The sequence below is a fragment of the Bolinopsis microptera genome, chromosome 1 (genome assembly GCF_026151205.1).
Source record: "Bolinopsis microptera isolate Bmic1 chromosome 1, MBARI_Bmic_1.0, whole genome shotgun sequence".
NCBI lineage: Eukaryota > Metazoa > Ctenophora > Tentaculata > Lobata > Bolinopsidae > Bolinopsis > Bolinopsis microptera.
Genome location: NC_087072.1, coordinates 4,133,284 through 4,160,461, shown reverse-complemented (window position 1 = coordinate 4,160,461; position 27,178 = coordinate 4,133,284). Strand labels below are relative to the sequence as shown.

The window sequence follows — 27,178 nt, the reverse complement described above, 5'->3', positions numbered from 1 at the left end:
CTGCAATGTGCAGCTCCTCATTTAACCCTCACACTCGATTTCTCGAGTATTCGGCTGAGTAGACCGGGGGTTGCATGTACCACTCAGGGTCCTTAGCTGAACGTCAACGACGCTCACCCCACGACCAGGTAGACAGTGGGATTTGAACCCGCAACCTCACGATTGCAAAGCTGGCGTTCTAACCAACTGCGCTACCTGGCCGATGAAGTCGAACTATTATCTTAAATGATTATTTACTATTGCGTAGACTCAAATAAGAGAATACACATGTGAAGTAACCAGAAAATGATCGAAATATACGTCATTAATCTCTCTTATACATAGCTTCATAGCAAAAGATATTATAATGTAGGCTGTAACCATTTAACACTGATATAACTACCAATCCGATGAACTGCTAGAGTCCCAATGTTTCATGGAGGGAGAACCACGCAGCTAGTCTTACAATTTACTCTTGGTAGTTTTAGAATAAAGCAAGGTAAAGCAACAGGTTAGGAGGGTTCGGACTTCTTAATATTTGCTGGGAGTACATACTTCACATTTATTAGGGTCGAATTTCGTACAGTTTGTAAGAAAGCTGATCTTTAGAATTAATATGAGGAAGTTGTATACGTCATCTATCTTATTGCTTATTGTCTAAGTTTAATTTTCTTATTCAAATATGTAACAATTCATTTATAGACATTAAACGATAAACATAGATAATAAAACAATAGTGATACTTTAACAATAAAGTGTCAGAAATAAGAAAAAAAACGAAGCTACGAGAAATAAAGATGTCCTCATAGTTGGGACAATATAAAAGTGGTTGCGTACAAAGATTGAAACATTGTAGTAAAAGTAAGAAACTATTCCAGTATATTTGAAGGATTGGCAAGATATTTTGGAATTTGAGGTCAAGGAAACAACAGAATAAAATAGCAATAGTATGGGTTAATGGTTATACTATAGAACCGATTTTATTTGATCAACAAAATGTAAACTTAAAGGAGACATGTAATTGGCACCACGATATAATTATCGGTTATCCTTTTGTAGTTTGGGTGTCATTGCTAACGACCCGAGCGGTCATTGCTAACGATCAGGGAGCATAAATACAGTTACGGTGTGCAGTTTACTAACAACACTAGATTCCAACTCACGAGCTACTGTACTCAGTACTGGCACTAAACAACGTTCTGTGACTACAACCTATGACCCCCCCCCCCCCCCCCAAGGAAAAAACTCAATAACTTATAATGACGGCAAGTTTCCGCAATCGGGATTTTCTGATTGTGATATTAACTTGCCCTTTTGACATGTTGAAATCCTCATTGTCTAAATTTCTTCAAGCCTCTACCGACACACCCATCAAACGTTGCATAAATTAAGAAATCAATATAACAGTAGTACTTATATAAGCGACAATTTTAACGTCATTAGAATTAAATAGTCGCATATAATTGAGCACTAAGGGTCGGTGAAAAAACAGTAAAAATAATAAAAGACCCGCATTTAAGTTAAGGTGTGTGTTGCATCACAAGCCAAATAGAATTAAATAGATCAAAAAGTTTTAGCACTAACTGTCGTTTAATATTTTATTCATTTAGCGTAATTACTAATTGTTTGTCATTCGCAGAGAACAGCAAATCAAATACTTAGCCTTAAACAATAACTACGGTATGTTTTAAACACGGTATGTTTTATTATTTAAAAAAAAGTATAGTACATATGATTTTAACTTATCAAGATTAGTGAGTAGCAGATTCTTATTCTTGTGAAATAACTTATCAATATAAAGAAAGGAATGTGCCATTACTATTAGAAGGCACGTGATGTTTTGACCTCACATCGAGAAATAATAAACCACATATTTTAACAGATTAAGCCCCCGGGCCCGATTCATTTTTTAACGTAGACACTTATTTTACTTAGGTTTATTCAAAAAGACATATGGTTGTAACCAGCTAATTACAGGAGCCTAATTAGGCGATCAATCTCATACTTCGCCCGGGGCTTCACTGCATTGAGCAGCTACTTATTTAACCCTCAATCAAACCAGCATGTATTGGTAATGTTCTCGATAATTCTAACAGTCTAAAAGATTATTGGTGGGTTTTTTGTTTCAATATTTGTTTATGGGTGGTTGAAACCGGTGATGTTATTTTGCGAATCCCACTTCTTTGGCAAACTTGTGAAAATTATTCAATATCAACGTTTACAATATCTACAAAATCAGAACCATCCCCACAGTGGTAATTAATTCGGTAATTTGCCAATGGACACTTAATTAACAGTTGTAGAGGCATGGATACAGAGATGATCCTGACGGATCCCAGATTGTCGTTGTTATTGAATCCTGCAACGCATATTCCTCCCCAGTTATCCAGCCTAACCTTCCTTCAGTCCCTAACCCAGAGTCCCTGGCCAGTGAACCTTAACTAGGATTACCAAATCATAAAATATTCGGTAATATTCGGTGTTTGGTGACTGAATATTCGATGATTCGGTAGACCTAATATATTCGGTGATTCGGTGTTCGGTTAACAGCCGGTCAGGATTGTGAAAGATAGCTTGGAGCAGGATTGAAGCGGTTGTTTATGAAGTAGTAAAAGTAGTAATTACCCGTCATAACTTGCACGTATTAATTAGCGGCTCCCCGTATGACGTAGTGCAGACCAGTGACCACGACAGATGTGTGAAACTGCTGCTGAAACATGATCCTCTATTATAGTGCCGTCTTCAGCTCTACTATCAACATCAGCCCTACTCCTAGCTTTGCTGATTAATAAGAACAGTTGCTGAGTTGCCAGTTGTCGGCGCTGTGTGTATCTGTACAACTGTAGGTTGGAAATGCACAGTTGCACACGTTTAGACACACAATTTATAGGTTATAACAGGACAAGCATAACATTACCCTCTCGTTTCAGGTAGAGAGTTTCTGCCTCATATCCTATTTCTAGGTTAACTTAATTGGTGTTTTACAGTTGCAACGTATTGTGTACTACAGTAGTTAGTTGTAATGTAAGAGCAGACTGTGTTAGCTCGCACAGTTACCATTTTCTTGTTGATGATGAACCAGGAGCTGTGGGTTGTTCAGGTTGAGAATTACCACGTGTTAGTTAATTGCACTGGTTTTGTGACAGGAAATAGTATTCTGAGGCTTGTTTGTTAGGTGTGGTGATGTAATATTTACACTGTTAACTCGTATAATTTACGATTACTATTTCCATGACTGTTAGGTGTCCGTACGTTTAGACCCGGGTATGTTGTATTGTAATTAACTTATTTTAATAAAGTTCACCATTGTTTTAAATTTCTTCACTTCCTTATCCTATACTTGTCTTATTACCTTATTAAGCTTACGATAACAGCCTCGTATGATATATTTGAGTATTTAGTGATCCACGCTGTTTACGAATTTCAGATCACGAGAAAATGTCCGTATAGTCCGTGACTTATTTATAGTTATTCAGTACAATTCAGTTTTAATCAGATTCGTTTCTTAATTTCTGCTCTACAAAAGTGCTTCAATTAATTGTATGTGCAATTTTTTCAATCGCTATTAAATTCTAAATCCTAAATTGTATTGATCACAGCATCACTCACGTCTAATACTTATCACGTGACTACCCCCCCCCCCCCAGATAGCTAGCTGGTAGATGACCAGTGTAAATATCCGGATGACGAGCACAGAGAACGGTAAGGAGCACGAGGACAGCCCGGAGGTGATCATAGTGAACCCAAGTGCTACTCAGGGCGCTATCCTCAAGGATGGCGCTGGCAGGAGGGTATCTCAGTATTTTGGAGGTTTGTTTTCAATCAACATTGACTTCCTTTTTTTATATTCAGCTCAAGGATTCCAAAGGTTGGGGAATTTGGGCGGAATAACATTCTGGAACAATATATAAAATGCGCCATTTAGACAAATAGAAATACTTGTTTTATACGCTAATCTAGCTGCGTATAATGCGATTACTTTATTAATTGCGCGAGGCTCAGCAGTTAGATTTGCGTATAACTCCACGCTTCTGGTGTTATAATCAGTGCGATTAGTTTATAATCGCACTGATGTTTTTGAGAGCACTGAGCAACTCAAAGAACAGTGCACCCCACCCTCCACTTCAACCTGAAACCTCCTCCGAGAAACGAAGTAACGTCTTCCGCCAACTCTCTCCCTGTCGGTCAAATACAGATAAAAAAGCAAACATACAAGTAGGATAACCGTCCGATGGTCATTGCTCCTGTTATGTGATTGGTCGGATCTGGTCACGTGACATAACTGATAACTCATCGATTTTTCTTGGAATGGACCAAGAATCGGCCCGTTCCTATCATCTGCAGTTGTGATGATTGTTTGAATGTTTTTCTTGCCTGCTATGTATTCCCTTAATTAAATATGTTTTCGTATTTAACTCTGCTCTTTACTCTTCCAATAAATATATTGTACATATTGATCTAGAGGTTTTCAAGATCTAGAGGTTTTCAACGTCTACCGAAATCTTGGATTTTCAGACCACCCGAGTATCATCCGTTAAATCACCTCTGAAAGCACACACGTTACTATCTTTAAAGTAAACAAATATGACTCACCTCCCCACCAGAATCCACATCTATACTGTGTTGTATTAATATATCACAGTATCTTTTAGAAAATCGGTGCGAGTTATACTTATAGTAGAAATTTAAGTCTTATCATTACATTCGGAGCCCAAAGAAAGCAGATCTTATCTTTTTTAAACATTTTTCTAGCTTATCTCTAACCACGAACGGCTGTATTTTCCATTCTGACCCAACTTTCCAGCTGCCGTAACCTAGTTGATGCCATTACTCTATTTAGTTATTACTCTAATTAGTAATAGTAATTACAGTACATAGCCCCTACTGTGGAACAAACAGCGAAGGCGTCCAGAGGAAAGCTGTTAGCCATGTGTTTGTACAAGAATAACAACCGATAGTTAACCTAGCCGTGTACAGATTACACATCATTACTCTCGGTAGCCCTGTTGTTCGCTATTCTTGACTATAACACACTCTATTTCTGGGGCAGTACCACCTGTCCACCGCCACACTGCCCCACAACGGACAACCTTGACGGCCACTTTCTCATTGTTTGTTAAATATTATTCTCTGATTATCTAAATACTCATGATCCAGCCCAGTCTGGTAACATAGTAGAACTAGCAGGTGTGGTGGGTTTGGTCACAAGTTTGTAACTAGAAAATGTTACATCTTTAAGTCACACTCTGCACCTGTGGTGGGCGGGTCTAACTGGATAGATTATTTTTCATGCGGTAGTCCGTGATATGTGTTGTCTTTTTGCTCTGTTTATTGGCTGTTCTTGTTACTTCGAGTTTAAGACTCTTTCTTACTTTATGGGACCGTAATTTAATGAAATTTTTATTCAGATTTCTTAATTTCGTAATTCCGTGATTTTTGTTCATGCTAATTATTTAGCAAGGAATTGACCGACGGGACAAAAATCGACTGCTATTGTAACTTTACTTTACATTACTATATCGTAACTTTACTTTACGTTACTATATCGTAACTTTACTTTACATTACTATATCGTAACTTTACTTTACATTACTATATCGTAACTTTACTTTACATTACTATATCTTAACTTTACTTTACATTACTATATCGTAACTTTACTTTACATTACTATATCGTAACTTTACTTTACATTACTATATCGTAACTTTACTTTACATTACTATATCGTAACTTTACTTTACATTACTATATCGTAACTTTACTTTACATTACTATATCTTAACTTTACTTTACATTACTATATCGTAACTTTACTTTACATTACTATATCGTAACTTTACTTTAAATTAATATATCTTAACTTTACTTTACATTGTCATTACTATATCGTAACTTTACTTTATATTAGAGAAAGTGTGCTTAAAGAGGTTACGATGACTAAAATTGTGGTGACCCCCGTTATTCCCACTCTCTACGGAATTGTTCCTGGTTTTCTAGGTAAAACACGTAATATTCATAGGAATTCCTCCCTATACAGGTACTACCGGAATTAACTGACGTGCAGTGTAGCACTATTTTACCGTTAGAAGCTAGTACTTAAATACATTTCGTTTCACAATTCTTCAAATTATATGGTTCCTAGTCTGTTGCTGACGTCAAGCTGAAACCCCATCCCACTTTGCCTCAAATAGAGTCAGGCCAGGCGACGTCTGGCAAACACCACTCATGTTAAAATCTTCCCGTATATACCACTACATCAAAGGTAAATATTGATCGTATTGTATTCAAGAGCAAATCGTGTAACGGGATATAATTTTGCCCATTACGGTTTCTAAAGTTTGATTAAACTTAAACTTGATTAAACGAAAGCAATAGTTGTAAATGTGAGGCTGAAATTATTGAACTGAAGATTATCTTCAAAAGTACTCACAAGAGTCGGTACTGTTACAAGTAAAGTCACACAACAATATAACACCACACATTAGTGTTCTGATGGAAGAGTGGCCAGCTGTTCAACAATACTGTATCCAGTTCACATTTTACCGGTTTCAACTAGTTGATCATCAGATCAGGACTCTGTGGGGCACCACTACAGTCACCAGGGTATAATCACCAGGGTATTATAATCATCATTAGCATTAGCAAGATCGTTTAAGCGTGACGAGGCCACTTAAAGCAATCCACAAATCAACACAACAAATAACCATTCATGACACTAACAATAAAGGATAAAGAGCCCCCGAACTAAAGAAAACCATTATCCCTGCTGCTGTCCTTGTGTCATGTTTTGACAGGCCTGCACAGAGGTAGTGAGGGTAGCAGGTGTGGTACCCTCCGTTTAGAGACAACAATTACCCACTCTCCGTTCCCCTGTAGCGTTGCTTTCTGCCATTTTCCTTGACTTGCTCTACTTCCAGTATCTTGAAACATGGCAGTCTTAGTGCGGGAGGTCAGCACCATCGACCCACTTACATGTTAGTCAGAGAACGTTGTTCAATGCTGCAACCATTACGGTTTATCTGTTAATCTTTCAGCATCATCAGATTGTTGTTCATGAAGAATATTGGAAATGATTGCAAAACTTTTGACTCGCGCTAAAATAGGAATCATCGAATTGATTCTAGGGGTTGAAAAACCAGGTCAAACATTCAAAAGGATTGTTCACATATTACGTAGGCTAATTCCAACCGTTTTAAATCTCTCTCCCCTCCCCCTAAGACATTTTATAGATAGCTATTAGTGTTGAGTAGAAATAACAAGCTTTCCCGAACACCCTCCCGCCCCAGACACACCAAACTGACACTCGGCCACAAGCATGCCAAAATCATCAAAAACCTCAACACTACACTCAGCAACAACAGACAAGACTACAGAACTACTTTTCACTTTCCCACCCACACCTCCCCCACCCTCCATCCCTGACACCACTCAATCACATATAAGCATTGTCCACCACATCACATTCAGCTGACGACGATTAACACATGTTTATTGAAAGCTTCTACAAGTTAAATCATCGTATCTCTTATATGTTTTTAACCCAACTCCACTCAGTACAGAACTGCAGTTCACCTCATCACGGGTCACTGCAGCCTAAATAAACACCTTCACACCATTTGCAAATCAAACACCAGTGCTTGTCCTATGTGCGGCGACGGAGAGGAAACTGTCTCACACTTCCTTGGACAGTGTCCGGCTATTGCCCAAATTAGAGGTCAATATTTCCAGGACTACTACCTCTGTCAATGACATATTCGACAACCAAAACATCACCACAATTGTCAATTTCGCAAACCGCACCAAACGCTTAATTGTGCCGGAAGAGCTGGATCAGACCGGGGTGACTTAAAGTATTATCTCATATGCTGTCTCGTCTCGTTTTACTCTTCCAATCCCAGCTGGCACTTAAGCGTATCATTTTGACTCATATCACTTCTTACACCATCCTCCACCGTTCACTCTGATTTCACCGGCAACCTTCTCCAGGGTTGCCACACCCCAGAGGTAGGCAGAGCATCTCAATGCTATCCTCTCGTGGGCTATCTTGGCCCAGCCTCTCTGAAAAAAAAAAAAAAAACCCTCCCGCCCCTAGTCTGGCCCACGTGATATGTGGACTATCATGTATGTGGCATTAGATTTAGAATTAGAATACATTTTAGATTTAAATTAATTCTTAAATTTAATTCTTTGTTGCTCTTTTTCCGTTAAATTCAAACACGCACCATGCATCTAGAGTAACAAATGGAAAAAATTAAGTCCCTCCAATCTATATACCCACCCAACATTATTATTAGGATACATTTACATTTCAGATAATACTAATTTAGTTTAATCTGCACGTGCTAATTTAGTTTTATCTGCACGTGCGATTGATCAGTATTCTCCGCAGATTACTCGTCCGTTGATCTGAGTTGGGACAAGGTGTCAGTAGATGTGCACGTGAAACGAGGGTTACTGTGCTTTCAGAAGGACCTGGGGAGAAAACAGTTACTCAATAATGGTAAGTTACAGCTCACTAAAAATATTTCTCGCAGAACGGTTTTGTCTTACGTTTTTCAGCGCTGTTTTGTCATGTTATATGTATTATCACGGCAGTTATATTCTTCACTCTTTCCAAAGATACTCAGTAAATTTGGAATTGTTCAAAACCTTGAAAATTATATTCGTGTGAGTTCTAGATTAAAAAGCCGATAGGTAAGACTATACGATAGGTTAGACTATACAACTATACAACTATAGACATTCATATAAAAACGCTTTTAGAAATGGATATTTTTACCCATTACTAAAGTGTATCGATTTGGAATTGGCGGTTTTTTAGGAACCGTCGATAAGGTCCTTTAATTCCTCTAAGTTTAATCGATTCTACGATCAAAAATACGTTAGTAAACAATATTCAGAGTTCCTAATGTTTCGAGTAGAAATGTCGCAACTCGCAATCTAATTTTTTATCAGGATCTCAACCGCCAATTATAAATGTTGCACTATAAGTATTTAATCTCGACTGCTTCCTACTAAACACCTGTCAGATCATGTGAGAAAGTTTAATAAAAGTATTTATAAGATCAAACAAATTTAGTAGACGTGACATCGAACCAAGATTTTTATCTTGACACGTGAAGAACGTGAGAAAAAGTTAAGAGGCTTTAAACGAAACTTGTACATTGCTCAAGAAACTTTTGGCATTTATATTATATTTAATTTTAAACAATATTGTAAGATGTCTGCCAACTATCAAATGTTGACAGCCTTTTTGCAATTTAGTTATTTCTGGCCAAACGTTTTATATTTCAGTAAGTGGCTACGCTAGGAGTGGTCAAATCTTAGCAATCATGGGTTCAAGGTGAGGAAATATAATCTGATTATTGATACTGTTTGACACTTCGGTAAACGAAAATAAATTTTATCTGATCGTATCGGAGTCAAATAAACTGAGGATTAGCATACACACCTGTCTGATTACTGCAAGGGATACAGTGAGCGCCGGAACAGTTTTGCTATCAAATTAATTATAAATTAGCCAGGGATACAAGTGAAGAAGTAATTTAGCTGGTCCTGTTACAATACAGACCAGAATAATAAGCTGCAACCCAAAATGAGTACCACATTTAAGAGTTAACATTTCAGTGGTAGTGGTAAGAGTACGCTGTTGAACGCCCTGGCTGGTCGGCCCATGAGAGACATGAGAGTTAAGGGTGAGATCTGTGCTAACGGACAGCAGCTGGGGAGGGACATTGCTCACATAGCGTCCTACATTCAGCAGGAGGACCTCTTTATTGGGACTCTCACTGTCAGGGAGACCCTGCTGTTTCAGGTTGGGGGTTTTACACTGTAAACTAAATGTTTATTTTAATGTACTAGCTGCTTATTTAGTAGTGGCCAAATCAGCCGTGCTGTATAGGGAGATTTTACAAATAAGTTTAGATAACCCTGAAATATTTGTTAAACAGATCCTTGTTAGACCAGAATTGCGTGAAATCTCAATAGATTTCAAGATTGAACTTATATAAAAGAATGAAATTATATGTTTGAATTAACAACTAAGAAAGATACTTGTATTGAGTCATAGCATTGAAATTTCTTAGATTTGACATAAATCTGTTTACAAAAAACATTTCGATATCAACAGAACACATAGCTTTTAAAAAGCTGTATACAAGGGGTCACTTAAGAAGTTGATATCTTAATTGGTCACTTAAATAATACTTATCACGATAAATTCAATAAATACAGCACATGTACATTAAAAACCATTTGGTAAAGTAATACTTCAGGAATATAGTTACTAATTGGATTGTGGTTCGTTGTAATGCGAACTTGGCAGACAAATAGGAATTCAAATTTAAAGTATTTGGTCCGAGCCTTAAATCTAACCTTCATCTAAAATAATTGTCGTTTAACTAAAACACCCTCATCTATTGAAACTGTTTCTCGCCTAAGTTAGATTCTAAATAACTGCAATCAGTACAATTCTGAATAACTTACAAAATCTGACGGTCTTAAGCCCTATATATGTTAGATAGGATAGTCATGTCAGTCCTCCGATATTCTGTCCGATATTCTATCTGATTGGTAAGTGCAAGGAGTGCTCCCAGATAAGTTATCGAATGGCACGAAGCCAGTCCGTTTTCTTAGTCTGTTGATAATCTGCTTGAGAATGGCGGAGCACCTGTTCTCACCTGGCGTCATGACATACTCCCTGAAGGAACTGTTAGTGGCTCCGTAGACCAGGGAGTTGGCGGCTATGTTGACAGTGAGGAAGGCTACAGTAAAGGAGTAGTACCAGTCAGGAGGGGTGTGCTTGGTAGCTATGAAGATGGTGAGGATGATGGTCGGGGTGTAGGAACAGACGAACAGCCAGCACACCAGGGAGATGGTGATGAAGGTGGAATGGTTGGAGCTTGAGTACTTCTTCTTTGGGGGAATTGTCTCAGTTCCTGGAGCTACGTAGAAAGAGCTCAGCTTCCTCATCATACTTGCTCCTTTCGTCAGACCAGGTGGGACTGATTTCTTCCTTACTACACGTGATTGTCTAGCTGCTATGGTGACAATCAGGATGTTGGTGACGATGATGACGATCATGGGGACAGCTAGGAAGAGCACACCGCCCATCACTGCGAGCTCAGGGGAAGCATGTCCGGTTATCTGAGTGAAGGAACATGACATGAACTGGGGCTCAAACCTTGCTCCTCCAGTGTGAAGCTGATATCCTCCTAACCCTAGAGATATAACGAAGAGGAGGAGGAGAAACCCCCGAGCATAAACGAGCTTGATACTGCGTCTTACGGCTCTGGGCTGCTTCAACATCCACAATCTGTAGCAGGAGATAGAGACCGTCAGGAATATCTCGTTAATATAGAGAGCTCTGGAGAAGAAGGCATTGAGAAGACACATGCCGGACCCCAGCACCCAACCCCCACTAACCAGGGTAACAAATACTGGGATTGCGTGGAAGATGGCTATGGCAATGTCCAGGAGTGCTAACGCTTCAACACATGCCACTGTTACCTTGTCAGTTTTTATAACCCCTCTTCCAAAGGAGCCACTCAGGATCACTCCGTTCCCCAGAACACATATAACGATGATGTGCACGTAGAATATGAGCAGTAATACCTTGGGTACGGGGTTGATGTCGAGTGCTGCGTCCATGTTGGTGACCATCTCCTCGTAGTACTGTATCATCCTACTGTAAGATGTTCGTTAGATTTTAGTTATTTTCATTAAACGACGGAAAGGTAAGATTAAATCTGCAGATCGGAGTCAAAATCACTGAATATATAGACGAATCCTTGTTCAATCATTTGAAAATCTATTTTTAGTCTGCCCTTAGAGCATAGGTCACATGACCCACCAGATTGAGGAATGAGGACCTTCTTAAATGTGACAGACTTATACAGAAAACAGGTTCCTTTGTCACGTTTTAGAACAACTTAAACGCCTGTAGAGCTGTAGCGAGACCTGCAAAATGAAAATAATCAGATTCCAGGAGCTGTGGTTCCAAACCACCAATCGTCATAGTTACCAAGTTACAGGACTTTTAATAAGAGAATTAAATATTTTATCTACTATTGCAACAAGATTAGCTAACAAGATTAATCAACAAGGCAGTATCTAGATTGCCCGACCCCTGTCCGCCAACCCAAGCTTCTGCGTTTTCTGCAACAAAAGGCATGCTGGTATGTCATGCGCTGCTCATGACGCTGTAGCTTCTTCAGACGCCGGAGGTCTTGCTAACTCCTCTGCTCATGCTCCTCGTGTCCGCTCCAAATGTAACAATTGCGTTGTTATGAATGTCCACCGAGAATCTTCAATCCTCGATGGGATTCTACATACTACTACAAAAAGATAACAAAGCTTTGTCCTGTGCATCAACTCCCGGACTCCATTCCATCAACTCCTCAAGACACGCTAGATAGAGACAACGCTAAACCCTTCACTAGCCCAACTACACAGCAAGGATCACAAACATCCTTGCTCCCACCACCTCCAGCCGATGTATTAGAGCCTAGTCCTCCAGTTGCAGTTGATCATCCCCCTTCTGCAAGCAGAGTAGGACCCATTCGGAGCAGACGGCGAACACAAATAGAAGCACAAATTCACGAGAAATACCCTATTATAGTGGAGGATGTTTACTCGGGCACATCCGTCAAAGCTTTGTTATCTTTTTTGTAGAAGTATGTAGAATCCCATCGAGGATTGAAGATTCTCGGTGGACATTCATAACAACGCAATTGTTACATTTGGAGCGGGCACGAGGAGCACAACCTAAGCCGGTGAATTGCGAACGAAAGTTTTAGTAACTTGTTATTCAATCGATCTTCAGTTGAAGATGAAACATTTCTGTAGGGTTTATCCGGAAATACATACTCGTTGGGAGTTTGACTCAGGATTAGATAATAGTACATATTTGACTGAGTTGGTTCTACGATATGGAACTTTAACACATTGACTGTAAATCCCTTAAAAGTTAAATCAAGCATACAACTTAGAGCAGTGATTTGAGAGCTGGTAAAATGGGATAAAAGCATTTGCTCTCTCTCTCTCTCTCTCTAACACTTTCAATACCATTTAGCCCTATTTATCCATTAGGAGTGAGTTACTGATAGACAAACTATATGTGGGACCCCTCTAACAAATGAACTATATTTGCGACACTATTTCTTACAAATGAACAACGGTAGAGCAAGCCAAAAACTCAGCATATCAAGAAACGAGATGGAATTCTGAGAATTCAGCATCCGTTAAGTACATTATCAAGCTACAGCTTCCAGAAAGTCAATTAAACAATGTCTGGAACTCGGAGGAAGTCTACATGCAAAATAAATTTGATGATGGAATGTGATCAAATACCTACTCTGTGTGCAATTATACGGTTATGACTAGTGATTGAGGTTGACTCTCTGATCAAATAACTAAATGACGATGAGATGGTACAGACATACCGTAGTTGGGCGGTTCTATTTGATTAAGTAATTAAACTAAGTTGGTAGAAGCGATCCCGACCAGTATCTAGTTTTTAACGTTTCCCTAATAATATATAAAACCAGGAAGATCACTGAAATATCACTGATAAACCACACTACGTGCTGCATGTCGTGTTGGAAATTCTTGCTGAGTAGATCTTACTTTAACACATGTACTGTCATAAGGACTACTGTCACGTCATCTCACTATATTTAAAGCAAGACGATATATGGATCCGTACCATTTTACTCCAAATTAGGCCGAATTTAGCCAAATTCCCCGAACATGCCCCATACCCATATCTTATGTGCTCTACTTGTAGCTATGTGTCACCTGAACTCGTATACTCGTATATGAAATTCCATCAAGATTGGACAAAAAATGACTGAGTTATGAGCAAAAAACCACATGCCCATATTTGGTCATACGCAACAAATTTGGTAGATTTCGTCCCATAAATTGGGCAAATATCAATATTTTGAACGAAACTTACTTTATATGAAAGGTAAGCATAAACTACGTATTCTCTGTAAGTTATAGCTTTATATCTGTTTAAATGTGGATACTAAGGCGAAAAAAAAACATACAAAATGAACTAAATTGCCCGTATCTTGGTTCGCGATATTCGCGGAATTGATCTCATTAAAATTGTAACAACTCAATCAGTCTTCAAAATTTTTGCATGAAATTTTCGGAATCGACTCGAAATCGCATTTCCACTTTATTTTAAATACGGATTTTTGATTTACGTAGGCCTCAAAAAAAATTGGCGGCCAAATTCTGAATTTTTGTGAGAAAATTTTGGACACTTAGGCCTCATTATCACCGATAAGGGCCCTGTATAATAGAAATCAAGAGCACTATCAGATTTTAGTCAGGTAAATAAAGGTAATGTGTACACATTTCTACCGTAATACAAACAAACCGCAACGTCGAATATTATACTGTCTACAGCTGGTGATGGCAACAAGTTAAGTGTATTGAATTTAATGGTCAACATGAAAATTTACTTATACTGGTTCATTCTTTTGTTTTATAAAACGCTATAAATAGCGATAATCAACTTCAGTAGAGAACTTGTAAAATACCGGTTTAAATATTGATCGCCTAGAAATGGAATAAAAACAATTCGGTTGCAAGGTTTAAATACTGTTGACACGTTTGGTTCTTTAAAACTTGGATTTGTCACCGCCCATATTTCCGTTCACATTGTGTGCAACTTTTCATTAAGTGGTGAAGAAATCATTAAAATCATTTGTCGCCATTTGTCGCCCAAATTTATTGAAAGACTCAAAAATAACCAATTAAGGACCACGAGAGAACACATGCACAAAACATAACGACTATGAATTCCTTGACAGTACCGAGAGAGAGAAAGGTATCTGGAGGCGCTCATGACTTTGAGCAACACATGCCAGAGCTCCCTTGTAACAATTTAACTAAGTGACGTGCAGTGAGTGGAGGGTTTGGGTTCCAGGTGCTGCTTTAAATGTTAAAACGTTTTATTATTAATATTATAATAAAACAAATATTTATAATAAAACGAATATTTATTTTTACGGCACAATCAAACAATATCAATAATAAATAAATCAGGGGAGGTTTGAAGAGGTTTCAAGTGCCGAAGGCCACTGCTTATCTTTAGGATTTGAGAGTGACCTGTGCTTGAAACCCCCTCAACCATCCACTACGTCAATATACTTATTATACAAATATAGAAAAATATAATAATCTAAAATTACTTATTGGTCTAGTTTGGTGACACATGAGAGCCCAGTTGAGTTTTAGTTTAGGTTTAGGTTTTAGATCATAGTTTAAAAGGTTAGCCATGTTTCATGGCAGAGAGAGATATCATGTGTGCAGAGCCGTACCGGATGTAGAATTTGAAATATAATATAGATTAGTTACCATGTAATATGTATTAGGGTCATCTCGATTTTGGAGAGATAACAAGTGCTTTTTAAGGTTAGATACAGGAGGGAAGTACTACAGGAGGGAATTACTACAGGAGGGAAGTACTACAGAAAGGAAGTGCTACAGGAGGGAAGTGCTACAGGAGGGAAGTGCTACAGGAGGGAATTACTACAGGAGGGAAGTACTACAGGAGGGAATTACTACAGGAGGGAAGTACTACAGGAGGAAAGTGATACAGGAGGGAAGTGCTACAGGAGGGAAGTGCTACAGGAGGGAAGTGCTACAGGAGGGAAGTGCTACAGGAGGGAAGTGCTACAGGAGGGAAGTGCTACAGGAGGGAAGTGCTACAGGAGGGAAGTGCTACAGGAGGAAGTGCTACAGGAGGGAAGTGCTACAGGAGGGAAGTGCTACAGGAGGGAAGTGCTACAGGAGGGAAGTGCTACAGGAGGGAAGTGCTACAGGAGGGAAGTGCTACAGGAGAGAAGTGATACAAGAGGAAAGTGCTACAGGAGAGATCAGAGAAGTGCTACAAGAGGGAAGTGCTACAGGAGAGAAGTACTACAGTAGCACTTTCCTTCTGCCCGCACCTCCAGGTAATTACTAATTGTAAAGTCTAGAGGTTGGAGAGTTTAGTGAGAGTTCAGGTTGACACTTGTCAGGGTTACAGAGTCATAGCTGCTTTGGTAGACAGGGTAGAAGGAAGGCTGTATAAGGGCTTTATAGCGGTATTAAATGTAGATCATACGATAAACGTGACGTCATCATAGTGTGACGTCATCATAATGTGACGTCATCATAATGCGACGTCATCATAGTTTAGATGGCTTAAAATGGACTGTTGGTAACATATTGAAGGGAAACAAAGATTCAAAACAAAATTTAGTGAGGGGCTAAAAAATATAGAAATAAAGAACCGAGAAAAGTGTTAAGATGCGTAAAAACATGCTGAACAGCTTGTAGTCACTTGTAGTAACTTTTAGTCACTTGTAGTCACTTGTAGTCACTTGTAGTCACTTGTAGTCACTTGTAGTCACTTGTAGTCACTTGTAGTCACTTGCCACCATGCATCCAATTTTGTGATAGCATAATCGTTACAGTGGCTTTGAGCCAGTTGGTAATTTCCACGGAGAATCCATGGATAATTCATAGAGTAAGAGAATTCATAGAAAAATCATAGGGAATTTCAAAATACTATTTTCTTATTTTAAGAGGACTGGGGTTTACTGTTTAATCACCTTCAGCTGGACATGGTAGCCTAATATGAAAGAGTGGTGTTTATTTGTGTAAGGGTGATGGCTATTAAAGGGTTAAGTAATATTCAATACAAAACAGTAAGAATCTAGTTTTCTTGGGTGGGGGTAGAAGAAATACCTGATGTGAAGTAAAATACTGTATTTGATAAATATCAGTGTTGAAAAGACGTTACCGTTCTAAAAAGAGTAAACTTGAGAATAAGATATCATGTAAAATCTAACTTTGGTTAAGTATCAAATGCAGCCCTTTTCACTAGCTAAAGTTTGTCACGTTACTTATCAGCTGACTGTACCTCGTGACTACGTTACTCGGTGACCACGTACCCGACAAACTGGTGCCGTACCATAAGCGAACTTATTGACTTATCATAGATGTGCAGAACAATTGAGGGTACGAGGTGGCTTAATAGACCGGCAAAAGACTGGATGAGATAATATATTTTGTACCAAATGAGCTAAAAATAAGTTGTTTGATCGAACCACTAAGCTGCAGTTGCACCGCTGCAGACAAATGTATTGATATTTTTGGATTATTCTAAAGGTGGATATAAATACTTGGTATTTATATCTAATATGAAACCCCGCGAGGCCGAGGGGTTGAGTTTTAAATGTATAAGTTAAGTTGAACCACTGAGTTCTGAACACAAAAGAACCTTTATTCAAACTGAATAAAGAAACACTTTATTTCGATGAGTTGTATTTCTTCACTCTTTAGTAAAACTTAGTCAGATGATACATATCGAATGGAGGTACACTTTCCAAAAATATTGAGAAACAGAAGGACTGGATAAAACAGCAAGAAAAAGAACCGAATGGACGACATCTTTTGACAAGTTTTTGAATGTCTCCAACAATCTAACGACTTAATGAAAACTAAACAATAATAGAACTTCAGCACAAGGTTTCAGAGGTATCAACAACAAAGCAACATCATTCATCAATGTGTAGTAGTACTGATGAGGTATGAGAGGTTCATAACACTGAGAAGTACATGGGAATTGGGAACACACATCGTCAATGTTGCTCAAACAACGTGTGCTCTATTCATTGTATTGTTATCCCCTTGTTATTGGATATTAGCCGCGGTTTCTTTACATTCTGAAAAGTAGAGTGTTGCTGCTATTACTTTATGAATGCTTTCAATAATATCCAACACAATATCCATGTGTTGTCCCTCGTATGTTGGTCGCTGAGGGACGTGAACACAGTGATGAAGATTGCTACAAATAATGCTACAAATAAGACATTAATACTGAAAATACTGAGAATCCGTGTTATTAATATCGCACTGCAGCGTACTCCCCAGTCCCCTCCCCCTACTCCATATATTATTGAACATGAGCAGGTGCTCATATGAAATTAAGTACACTTGTAGAAATAAACTGTGTAACACCTGGCCGGTGGCCGACGTTAATAGTGACTAAAGTTGCTGTAAAGGTTATAAAGTATAACAGTAAACACGGGCAGCTGATCGAATAAGGATAACTAAACGGTAGCTGCATGCAACAGAGTGTTATTCAGATGTAAACTTTATCAGTATGTCCTCTAAATTTAATTTGATGCTGTAGATCATAGCGGTACATTATATTCTGCACTGGGCCAGAGGACAATATTTCATGCCAATTTCACTCTGAATATTCAAATAGTATTCCCCTAAACAGAGGTCAGCTGAGATTTATATCAGCTTTAAAAAGGAAAGTTGAGCGTCGGGGAATTGAACCAGAATCTAACAAGAATAAAGAATTAAACTGGAATGAAGCAGGAATGAAGCAGGGATGAAACAGAGATTACACAGGAATTAAATATGAATTAAATATGAATTAAAGCTGAAATTCTCCAGTAGTATGTGAATGGAATGGCTGGTTCAAAAGGTGTGACAAAAATGTTTGGGCTGGCAGCTCCCTTGATACCATCAATATTAGGTTACTCCTTGCAATCTACTAATCGTATCTAACTTTCTACAATTTTAACATATAATGCAAACAAGAAATGCGGCCGCTTTTCTTTTGTGGATGGCCGCTCAATTTCCCGATCCGTGATGGCTTATTTTATTATATTCAATATAAGCTGGGTCCCCAGTCTTTGCTGTTTATAAGTATACAGATATAGCGGAGTGACAGGCCGAGCGCCGCCCAGTTAATTCCATATTGAAGTTGAAAATCGTGTACCCATATGCTTCATTGTTTATGCAAGGTTTCAGAGGTATCAACAACAAAGCAACATCATTCATCAATGTGTAGTAGTACTGATGAGGTATGAGAGGTTCATAACACTGAGAAGTACATGGGAATTGGGAACACACATCGTCAATGTTGCTCAAACAACGTGTGCTCTATTCATTGTATTGTTATCCCCTTGTTATTGGATATTAGCCGCGGTTTCTTTACATTCTGAAAAGTAGAGTGTTGCTGCTATTACTTTATGAATGCTTTCAATAATATCCAACACAATATCCACACATCAGACAAAAAAGGTTTATTCGAAGTCATTATACTATAATTCGAGGCTGTGCATGGTCTCCCATGATATTTAATGGTTTATTAGGGGTGATGTGGTCCCTGGGAAGGGGCATTCCCAGTTTAACCTACTTACTCTCCAAACTTGGGGTAAATAAAACTTCGCATTATAATTATTATTTATGAAAAGAAAATTGAACATTTCAATTTCCATGATCCATTAGGATATTGTAAATAGCACTTGCTAAGTTTTGTAAAGGAATTAGCAATAACTTTAGTGTCACTTTGGTCTTTGGCAGTTGCCAATTTATGGGGATATTTCCGCATTGCATGACATGGACCATTTAAATAATATCTTAATTTGATATTGCGATTATTGAGTCACTCTGAAACAAATTGTGTCTAACTAGACCAAATGTAAACAACAGTTGTGCATGGAACTGGATTGGATATCTACATGAATTTAGTCGAAATTGCATAGTGAAAGGTAATTTTATAATAAATTACTCATATAAACTCATACTAATTCATACAATTCTAAGTTCTTATGAACATGTTCAATGTTCATGATTCGCTGTAGAATAAAGGGCGGTTCACAAAACCACCTTTCGTTTAAATAATTAGATATCACCTCTAATTAGTTGCTCTATAGAGTATAGGGTCGGGAACAACCAAAAAATTTTGTGTGTCTCTACGGTTTCGTATAATACTGACTTGGGCCACGCCCATATTTTTCACCAATTTTTAACAGGTAAAATTCTCTAAATCGTCAATTTAGTCACGAAGGAGTATGGAAGGAGTTCTAAATGTGTGCTCCTCTAATATAAACAATAGGAAATGGTTAACTTTAGTCGAGGTTTCAGGTCTCTACAATGTCGGGAAGTTCCTGCAGGAATTTGCGCATTGCGCTGAAGCGCAAGATTCACAGCGCCAAAAGCGAAGGTAGTAGAAACATGAGACCTTGGCTAAAGTTGACCATTTCATACCATTGCTATAAGAGTATGCCACTTTCAGAGTCCTGAACACACTCCTACAGCTCTTAATCGTCAATTATATGAATTTTAACTGTTTAAATATATCATCTTTAACTGATATCAATTTAGTTTAACACTGTTAATTTTTTTTAAAAACATTATACTTCACACCAAACTAACGCACAATATGATAATATAAAAAAGGAAGGTTTTCCTTGGATTCTAAATTCAACTTTGATTATATCCTGGCACTGATTATCATTTCTCGATTGTTCTCCATGTTGTTCGCAGTCAGCAAGTTCCAATTAAGGTAGACTAGGTTTTCGAATCTTCATATTATGTTCAGAAGCAGGCCAGAAGGGGTTGTTACCAGAGGAATATCTTCTTGGAACAAAGGAATTAATGAGGTCTTCATTTATTTCTTCATAACTCGTCAGTGACAGTCCGGACAGGATGAGCATTGACGAGATCCACTGATTACTTCATAGCTCGTCATTGATTCGATCAGTATTAAATGAGGTCGAATGATTACTTCATAGTTCGTCACTAACTGGATCAGCATAACATGACTAACAACTAACGAGGTCCAGTGATCTCTTGCTGATACGTCAAGACAAGATCAGTAAATAGCTAAAAATATCGAAAACAAGAATTGCGCCGGTTAGCGGACGCTAGATTTCCATCGACCGTAATTAATTACAATTAACGATCGTTTCATAATGGTTAAATTACCAAATTGGTAAAATTACCAAATTTCTTTGGGGCGTTACAGAGAACAAAATGGAGGGGTTGCCGTTGTCAATTATTTGAACCGAAAGTTAAACGACCGGACACCGTAGCGCAGCCTGTGCGGTGATATGCATGATGCAGTTAAGAGGACATCTGTCCGACAGCGACTCTTGTCCGACTCAATATGTTACCAGAAAAAAAAGACATCTGTCCGAAATTGTGATCTAATTGCAATACGACACATTTCCATTTTCCAATTAGAGACATGATCTGAACTGAGATATGACCTGAGCTGAACTCTACCATAGTTTATTTTCATTTAATGTAGAAAATTGGACAATAGTTTAAATGTTATATAAATAACATAACGGATAACTAATATTTGTATCGCATGAAGTTAACGAAAGCTTAAACGACATTTATATCAATGCGAAACAAAATGTATAATAGCGAAAAGAGAGATTGTAGGACTGAATCCCTACCGGACGGAATCACTACCACCCAAATATCACTACTGGTAGTGATTCAGTCCGGTAGTGATTCAGTCCTGAAATATACCTCAATCCCTACCAGTTGATCTTAGTTCACTAGTCTAATATCATGACGTGATCTGAGCCGGTGCTCTCATGGAGTGCTTGCTATGGGGCCTGTCAGACATGTGATCCACAGACTTACGTATGCAACGAGGAGCCCTAACGAGAACTGGTTCGGATCAAGTCATCCATAATGACCTGCTATACGACAATACAGTGATGTGAACCTTCACATGCTCGGTATCTCAATCAGCTAGCGGGAATAATATATAAACCCGCAACGCCTGTGTTTATCTTATACCACTATGTCTTCCTCATCCATCGAGTTTATTCCTGGCAGAAAGAAAGGCGGCCGCAACGTCCTCTACGATGGTCAGAGGCACATATTAGGTGCGGTAAAAAAATCGAAATTATGCGGTACCGCACCCGACTATAAAGGTAAAATGTGCGGTAAGGTGCGGTAAATTTTTACCTGCAATTATGCGGCAAATGTGCGGCGATTTTTCGAAATTTGTGCTGGAATTGTGCAGTTTTCCTAAAAGGGCCCGACTTTTAACATATTTTAGTTTTTACACTCGAAAATCTTAACGCGAAAATTTCAAAATTATGCGAAATTACGCGGAAAATGCTAGATTATGCGGAAATATGCGGAAAATTACAAAATGTGCGGAAAACAATAAATTATTGAAAACGGTAAATTGTGCGATCCCGCACCCATCGCACCTAATAGGTGCCTCTGACGATGGTCACCTCTACCACCTTAACAGAAAGAGGGAAGACAAGACCTACTGGAAGTGCAACAAGTGCAAGTCCCGCCTGATCCTTGTCCAAGACACCTTCTGTTCTGCTACCCCTCATGACCACGAATCTCAACCAGCAGAAATTGCAGCCCACCGCTCCAAGTCTAAACTGAAGACCCTCGCAGCTACTACTGAGAACAATCAACTAAGCAATCATCAACGTATTGTTGATGATTATGATAACTTTGGGGATGTTACCGAGTTTCTGAAAGCTGTTGGATCTAAGATTTTGGGTTAATGCTTTAATGTTTACTTATTATTGTGTGATTTAAATTACTGTATCAGTATATTATCTATTATTCTTTGACCAAATTTCTGCTTAGTCAATTATCACGAAAAGCCTAATAATAATTAACAAAAAATAAAATAATTAACTAATGAAATACGAATAATTATGCCTTTATTTAAGTTCAGTAGGGATCACATCAAAGTGGTTAGGTTTAGATATTAGCGGTAGTGATTCAGTCCGGTAGTGATTCAGTCCTAAAATATACCTCAATCCCTACCAATAGTGATTGGTAGTGATTCAGTCCGTTAGGGATTCAGTCATGTAGTGATTCGGTCCGTTCACCCTTCGGATTCATCTTTTTAAATCACTCATTCCCTCTAAAACAAGATAATGCTTAGGACTAGGAGGAACTTAGTTAACTTCTTGTAAGAGGAAAATTCCTTAGTAAGCTAACATTCTTTTGTAGGATGTTACCACTTATCATATCTGTTATCCAGCATAATCCCACAACTAGAGTGTGTAAAGTATTATTTTCTTTTTTAAATCTAACAGTGTTAAACTAAAATGATATCAGTAAAAGATGATATATTTTAACAGGTAAAATTCATATAATTGACGATTAAGAGATATGGGAGTGTGTTCAGGACTCTGAAAGTGGCATACTCTATAGCAATGGTATAAAATGGTTAACTTTAGTCAAGGTCTGTGAATCTTGCGCTTCAAGCGCAATGCGCAAATTCCTGCAGGAACTTCCCGACATTGTAGAGACCTGAGACCTCGACTAAAGTTAACCATTTCTTACTGTTTATATTAGAGGAGCACACATTTAGAACTCCTTCCATACTCCTTCGTGACTAAATTGACGATTTAGAGAATTTTACCTGTTAACATTTTTGCCGAGATTTACCTCATTTTACCTCATGAGGCCAGCCAAAAAAGGCAATGGGATGAGGTAAAATGAGGTAAAATGAGGTTGACCCCCCCCCCCCCAGTTTAGCGCCGCGCGACAACAATTATTTAATTCAAAATTTCTCGCAAAATAACTTTGCGCAGGCAGAAACGTGGGCGACATATTGGCGCGCGGGCATGTATGTCATGTAGGCACGCAGGCACGCACGGTCGCACAGCTAGCTACCATATCAAAAAAAACCCTTGTCCTTGACTCTTTTGTGCCTTTGGCACTTTGAGTCATGGATCGGGAAAAAATCTGTATATTTGTATGCCCATTTTTTGTCATTTTAAAGCATATACCGTCAAATTACTTAAACTTGATCCCAGTTGTAAATCAGTGTTGGTCAGGAATACCCCAGGAATCCTTAAAGCATGCTTATTATTTGGAGCCTTGCTTTGAACAAAGCCTTACTGTGAAATTTGCGGTAACTCAGCTGTAAGACCTATGACTTGTGTACCTCAGCTGACCACACCCTGAAACCCATCAATCATTAGTGGATGGCCATAAGTTTGTCCTCTACTCCTCATGATTAGGGCCACTCACAATTTGGGGCGTATTTGGTCCACTTACTCACTTGAGTGGCAGTTTATAGCACAACTAAGATATGATTTATAAAAGCTCCACCGCGTGTATTTTGGGGCTACGTAAGAGTGAATAGATGGATCAAAATTCACGACCTACTCCCTAAATATCATAAAGCAGACGAGAATGGCTCAGAGAACGATTTTGGTTAACATATTTAATGAAAGCTTCAGATATTCTTAAAATTCTGTCGAAATAACAACACGACAGATTGCAGTATCGAGCAGCATTACATACACTAGCAGGAACCCGTATAACCCTAAAATGGTGTCAAGACTCAAGAGACTAAAATAATTATTACCTGTTTAATTCGCGTTTTTGACACCACTTGGGGGTCCAAATTTTTGGCTCTAAAACTCCTATTCCTTGGCCAATTTTTTATTTTTTCATGCTGATTTGAAAAGCATAAAAGCATTTAACCCAGTCAAAAAAGTTTCAGTTGTATATCTTTTACGGTTTTTGCGGAACCGTAAAAGATATATTGTTAATACATTGTCCTGTTTATTATTAGTTACAAATTAATATTATTGTTTAAAGACTATCAAGGGCCAAGGCGGTAGAAATCCAAGTATTTATTTTGTTGGCACGCACTGCGGAGTTAATTGTATAGATCTATAATATATGAAATTCCGTCTACTAGGCTCTCTAATGGATTATTAGCAGGGTTTCCGGCTTATGATCTACCTATCTTAATTGTTAGGGTTTCTCTCGTGTAACACATATCTCAACATTGAACATCGTGGACATCACTGAATTGAAGTAAATAAAATATACTATCACCTGAACTACCAGTGCCACCAACTTCATAAGTACTAAATCTGTGGCTAACAAATTTCCAAACAATATGACAGATTTACGTAATAAATAGAATTGGTTTTTAATAATGAGGTCTGATCGTCATCTTCTTACAGCGTTCGATGTCTGTGTGATCTGAAGGTAAAATGGTGATATCCTCTGGATCAGGCAGAGGTTGAGTGTTATCGGGATTATTTCTTTAGTAGTGGAACAGTAATACTAAGGTAATGGGACTACTGCGGACCCTCTACCGGCCAAACCTTGTTAACAAAGCCGCAGTCAAGGTTCGGTGAACGGTAGTTAAAAGCGCTTAAGCCTTAAGGGACATAAGTCAAATTGGTAGAGCAACATCATGTAGTGGACATCTTAAGAAATGAGGAGTGGGTAGAATGTTAGGTTGCTCCTTTATAAATCGTCTTTTTCTCCGATAATAAGTTGACATCAAGTCTTGAAAATTATTCGAGAAGAATCTCGAATAATTTAGTTGCAGCGTGCCACATGGCTATCTAAACTGCAAACCCTACCCATTGCTGAGCAAGGCCTTTATCTTCTCCGACGAGCGGGATCATCAATAATGAGGTCTGATCGTCATCTTCTTACAGCGTTCGATGTCTGTGTGATCTGAAGGTAAAATGGTGATATCCTCTGGATCAGGCAGAGGTTGAGTGTTATCGGGATTATTTCTTTAGTAGTGGAGCAGTAGTCCCATTACCTTAGTATTACTGTTCCACTACTAAAGAAATAATCCCGATAACACTCAACCTCTGCCTGATCCAGAGGATATCACCATTTTACCTTCAGATCACACAGACATCGAACGCTGTAAGAAGATGACGATCAGACCTCATTATTGATGATCCCGCTCGTCGGAGAAGATAAAGGCCTTGCTCAGCAATGGGTAGGGTTTGCAGTTTAGATAGCCATGTGGCACGCTGCAACTAAATTATTCGAGATTCTTCTCGAATAATTTTCAAGACTTGATGTCAACTTATTATCGGAGAAAAAGACGATTTATAAAGGAGCAACCTAACATTCTACCCACTCCTCATTTCTTAAGATGTCCACTACATGATGTTGCTCTACCAATTTGACTTATGTCCCTTAAGCGCTTTTAACTACCGTTCACCGAACCTTGACTGCGGCTTTGTTAACAAGGTTTGGCCGGTAGAGGGTCCGCAGTAGTCCCATTACCTTAGTATTACTGTTCCACTACTAAAGAATTGGTTTTTCTCAAAGATCCAAGCTAAAAAACATTTACCAGATTGGGTGCGAGGAAGCACAAGTATAGAGAATAATGCTATACTGCTATGATGATCGCAGTGTTGGTTCTTAATGTTGAAGACATGAGATGGTCACCAGGTCTCTTCGACCTGGTCATGGTCATGGTGTTTGAGAGTTCTTTATCCGCTACATCCAAATCCAGTAGTGCTTTGAGGTAATCAGGTGCAGTACCGTGAACTGATTTGTGGGCTAATAGACAAACTTTAAAGAATATTCGTTGGTCTATAGGGAGTATGTGGGCCTTCTTATAGAAGGGAACCAAGTCCGTGGTTCTGTCTTCTATGTTATAGATGAAACGAACTGCCCCATTAAGGGTGGATCTAAGTTTGTTTAGTCTGGTCTTGGGTAGATTCATGTATAGAGAATTACAGTAATCTAACTTAGATATAACCAATTGTTTCACCAACATCAATTTAATGCCTTCGTCCAGGTAACGACCAATAGTTCTTAGGTTCATGATTGTCCAGCTACATTTCCTTTTGACATTATTGATCTGTCTTTCCATATTTAAAGTTTCATCAAATTTGTCACCCAGACTCTTCCAGCTGTCTCCTTTGCACTCCGTAGGTAGAATTTCAGTGCTTCCAAATTGCAGTCTGACACTGAGTTCACACTTTTTTAGAATATGGCTCTTTCCTAACACCAATAGTTTTGTTTGTTCTGTCTTGGACATCAGTGAACTGTACCACACGGTTTGGTTGAAATGAGATGTACAGTTGAGAATCATCTGCATAGAGCTGTATATCAAGACCATATTTGGCCGCAATTTTCTGGAGAGCTTTGATATAGAGGATGAAAAGAATAGGCCCCAAGAGTGATCCCTGGGGAACTCCAAACAAAAGCTCCAAGAAAGAAGAAAGGGTATCATCAATCTTGACACAGAAATGTCTTTTCTCAAGGTAGGACTTTATCCATTGCAGCGCACTTCCAGTAATTCCATAGTCTTTCATAAGCTTTTCCAATAAGACTGTGTGGTCAATGGTATCAAATGCTGCACTTAAGTCAAGAAGTACAACTATGACAACATTCCCAGCTTCAATTTCTTTGTTAAGATCATCACACATTCTTACAAGTAATGTTTCACAGCTGTGATAAGGGCGGTATCCAGATTGGACTTCTGAGTAAAGGCTATGATTCGTAAGATGGACATTGAGCTGGTTTAGTACAATTCTCTCTAGGATTTTAGAGAAGGCAGAGAGGTTAGAGACCGGTCGATAGTTACTGAGAATATCAA

At 38.5% G+C, this 27,178-nt stretch overlaps 1 protein-coding gene across 1 annotated transcript in view; it reads left to right on the top strand.

The window, feature by feature from the left end:
* The first annotated feature begins 3,624 nt into the window (after window positions 1-3,624).
* Window positions 3,625-27,178, top strand: part of LOC134817761 (protein white-like) — a 59,146-nt gene continuing 35,592 nt past the window's right edge. Inside the window, exons 1-4 of the mRNA XM_063827059.1 lie at window positions 3,625-3,789; window positions 8,372-8,482; window positions 9,277-9,325; window positions 9,610-9,796. Of these exons, the coding sequence (XP_063683129.1) occupies window positions 3,642-3,789; window positions 8,372-8,482; window positions 9,277-9,325; window positions 9,610-9,796 (495 nt within the window). The 5' untranslated portion in view covers window positions 3,625-3,641. The remainder of the gene's footprint in view (window positions 3,790-8,371; window positions 8,483-9,276; window positions 9,326-9,609; window positions 9,797-27,178) is intronic.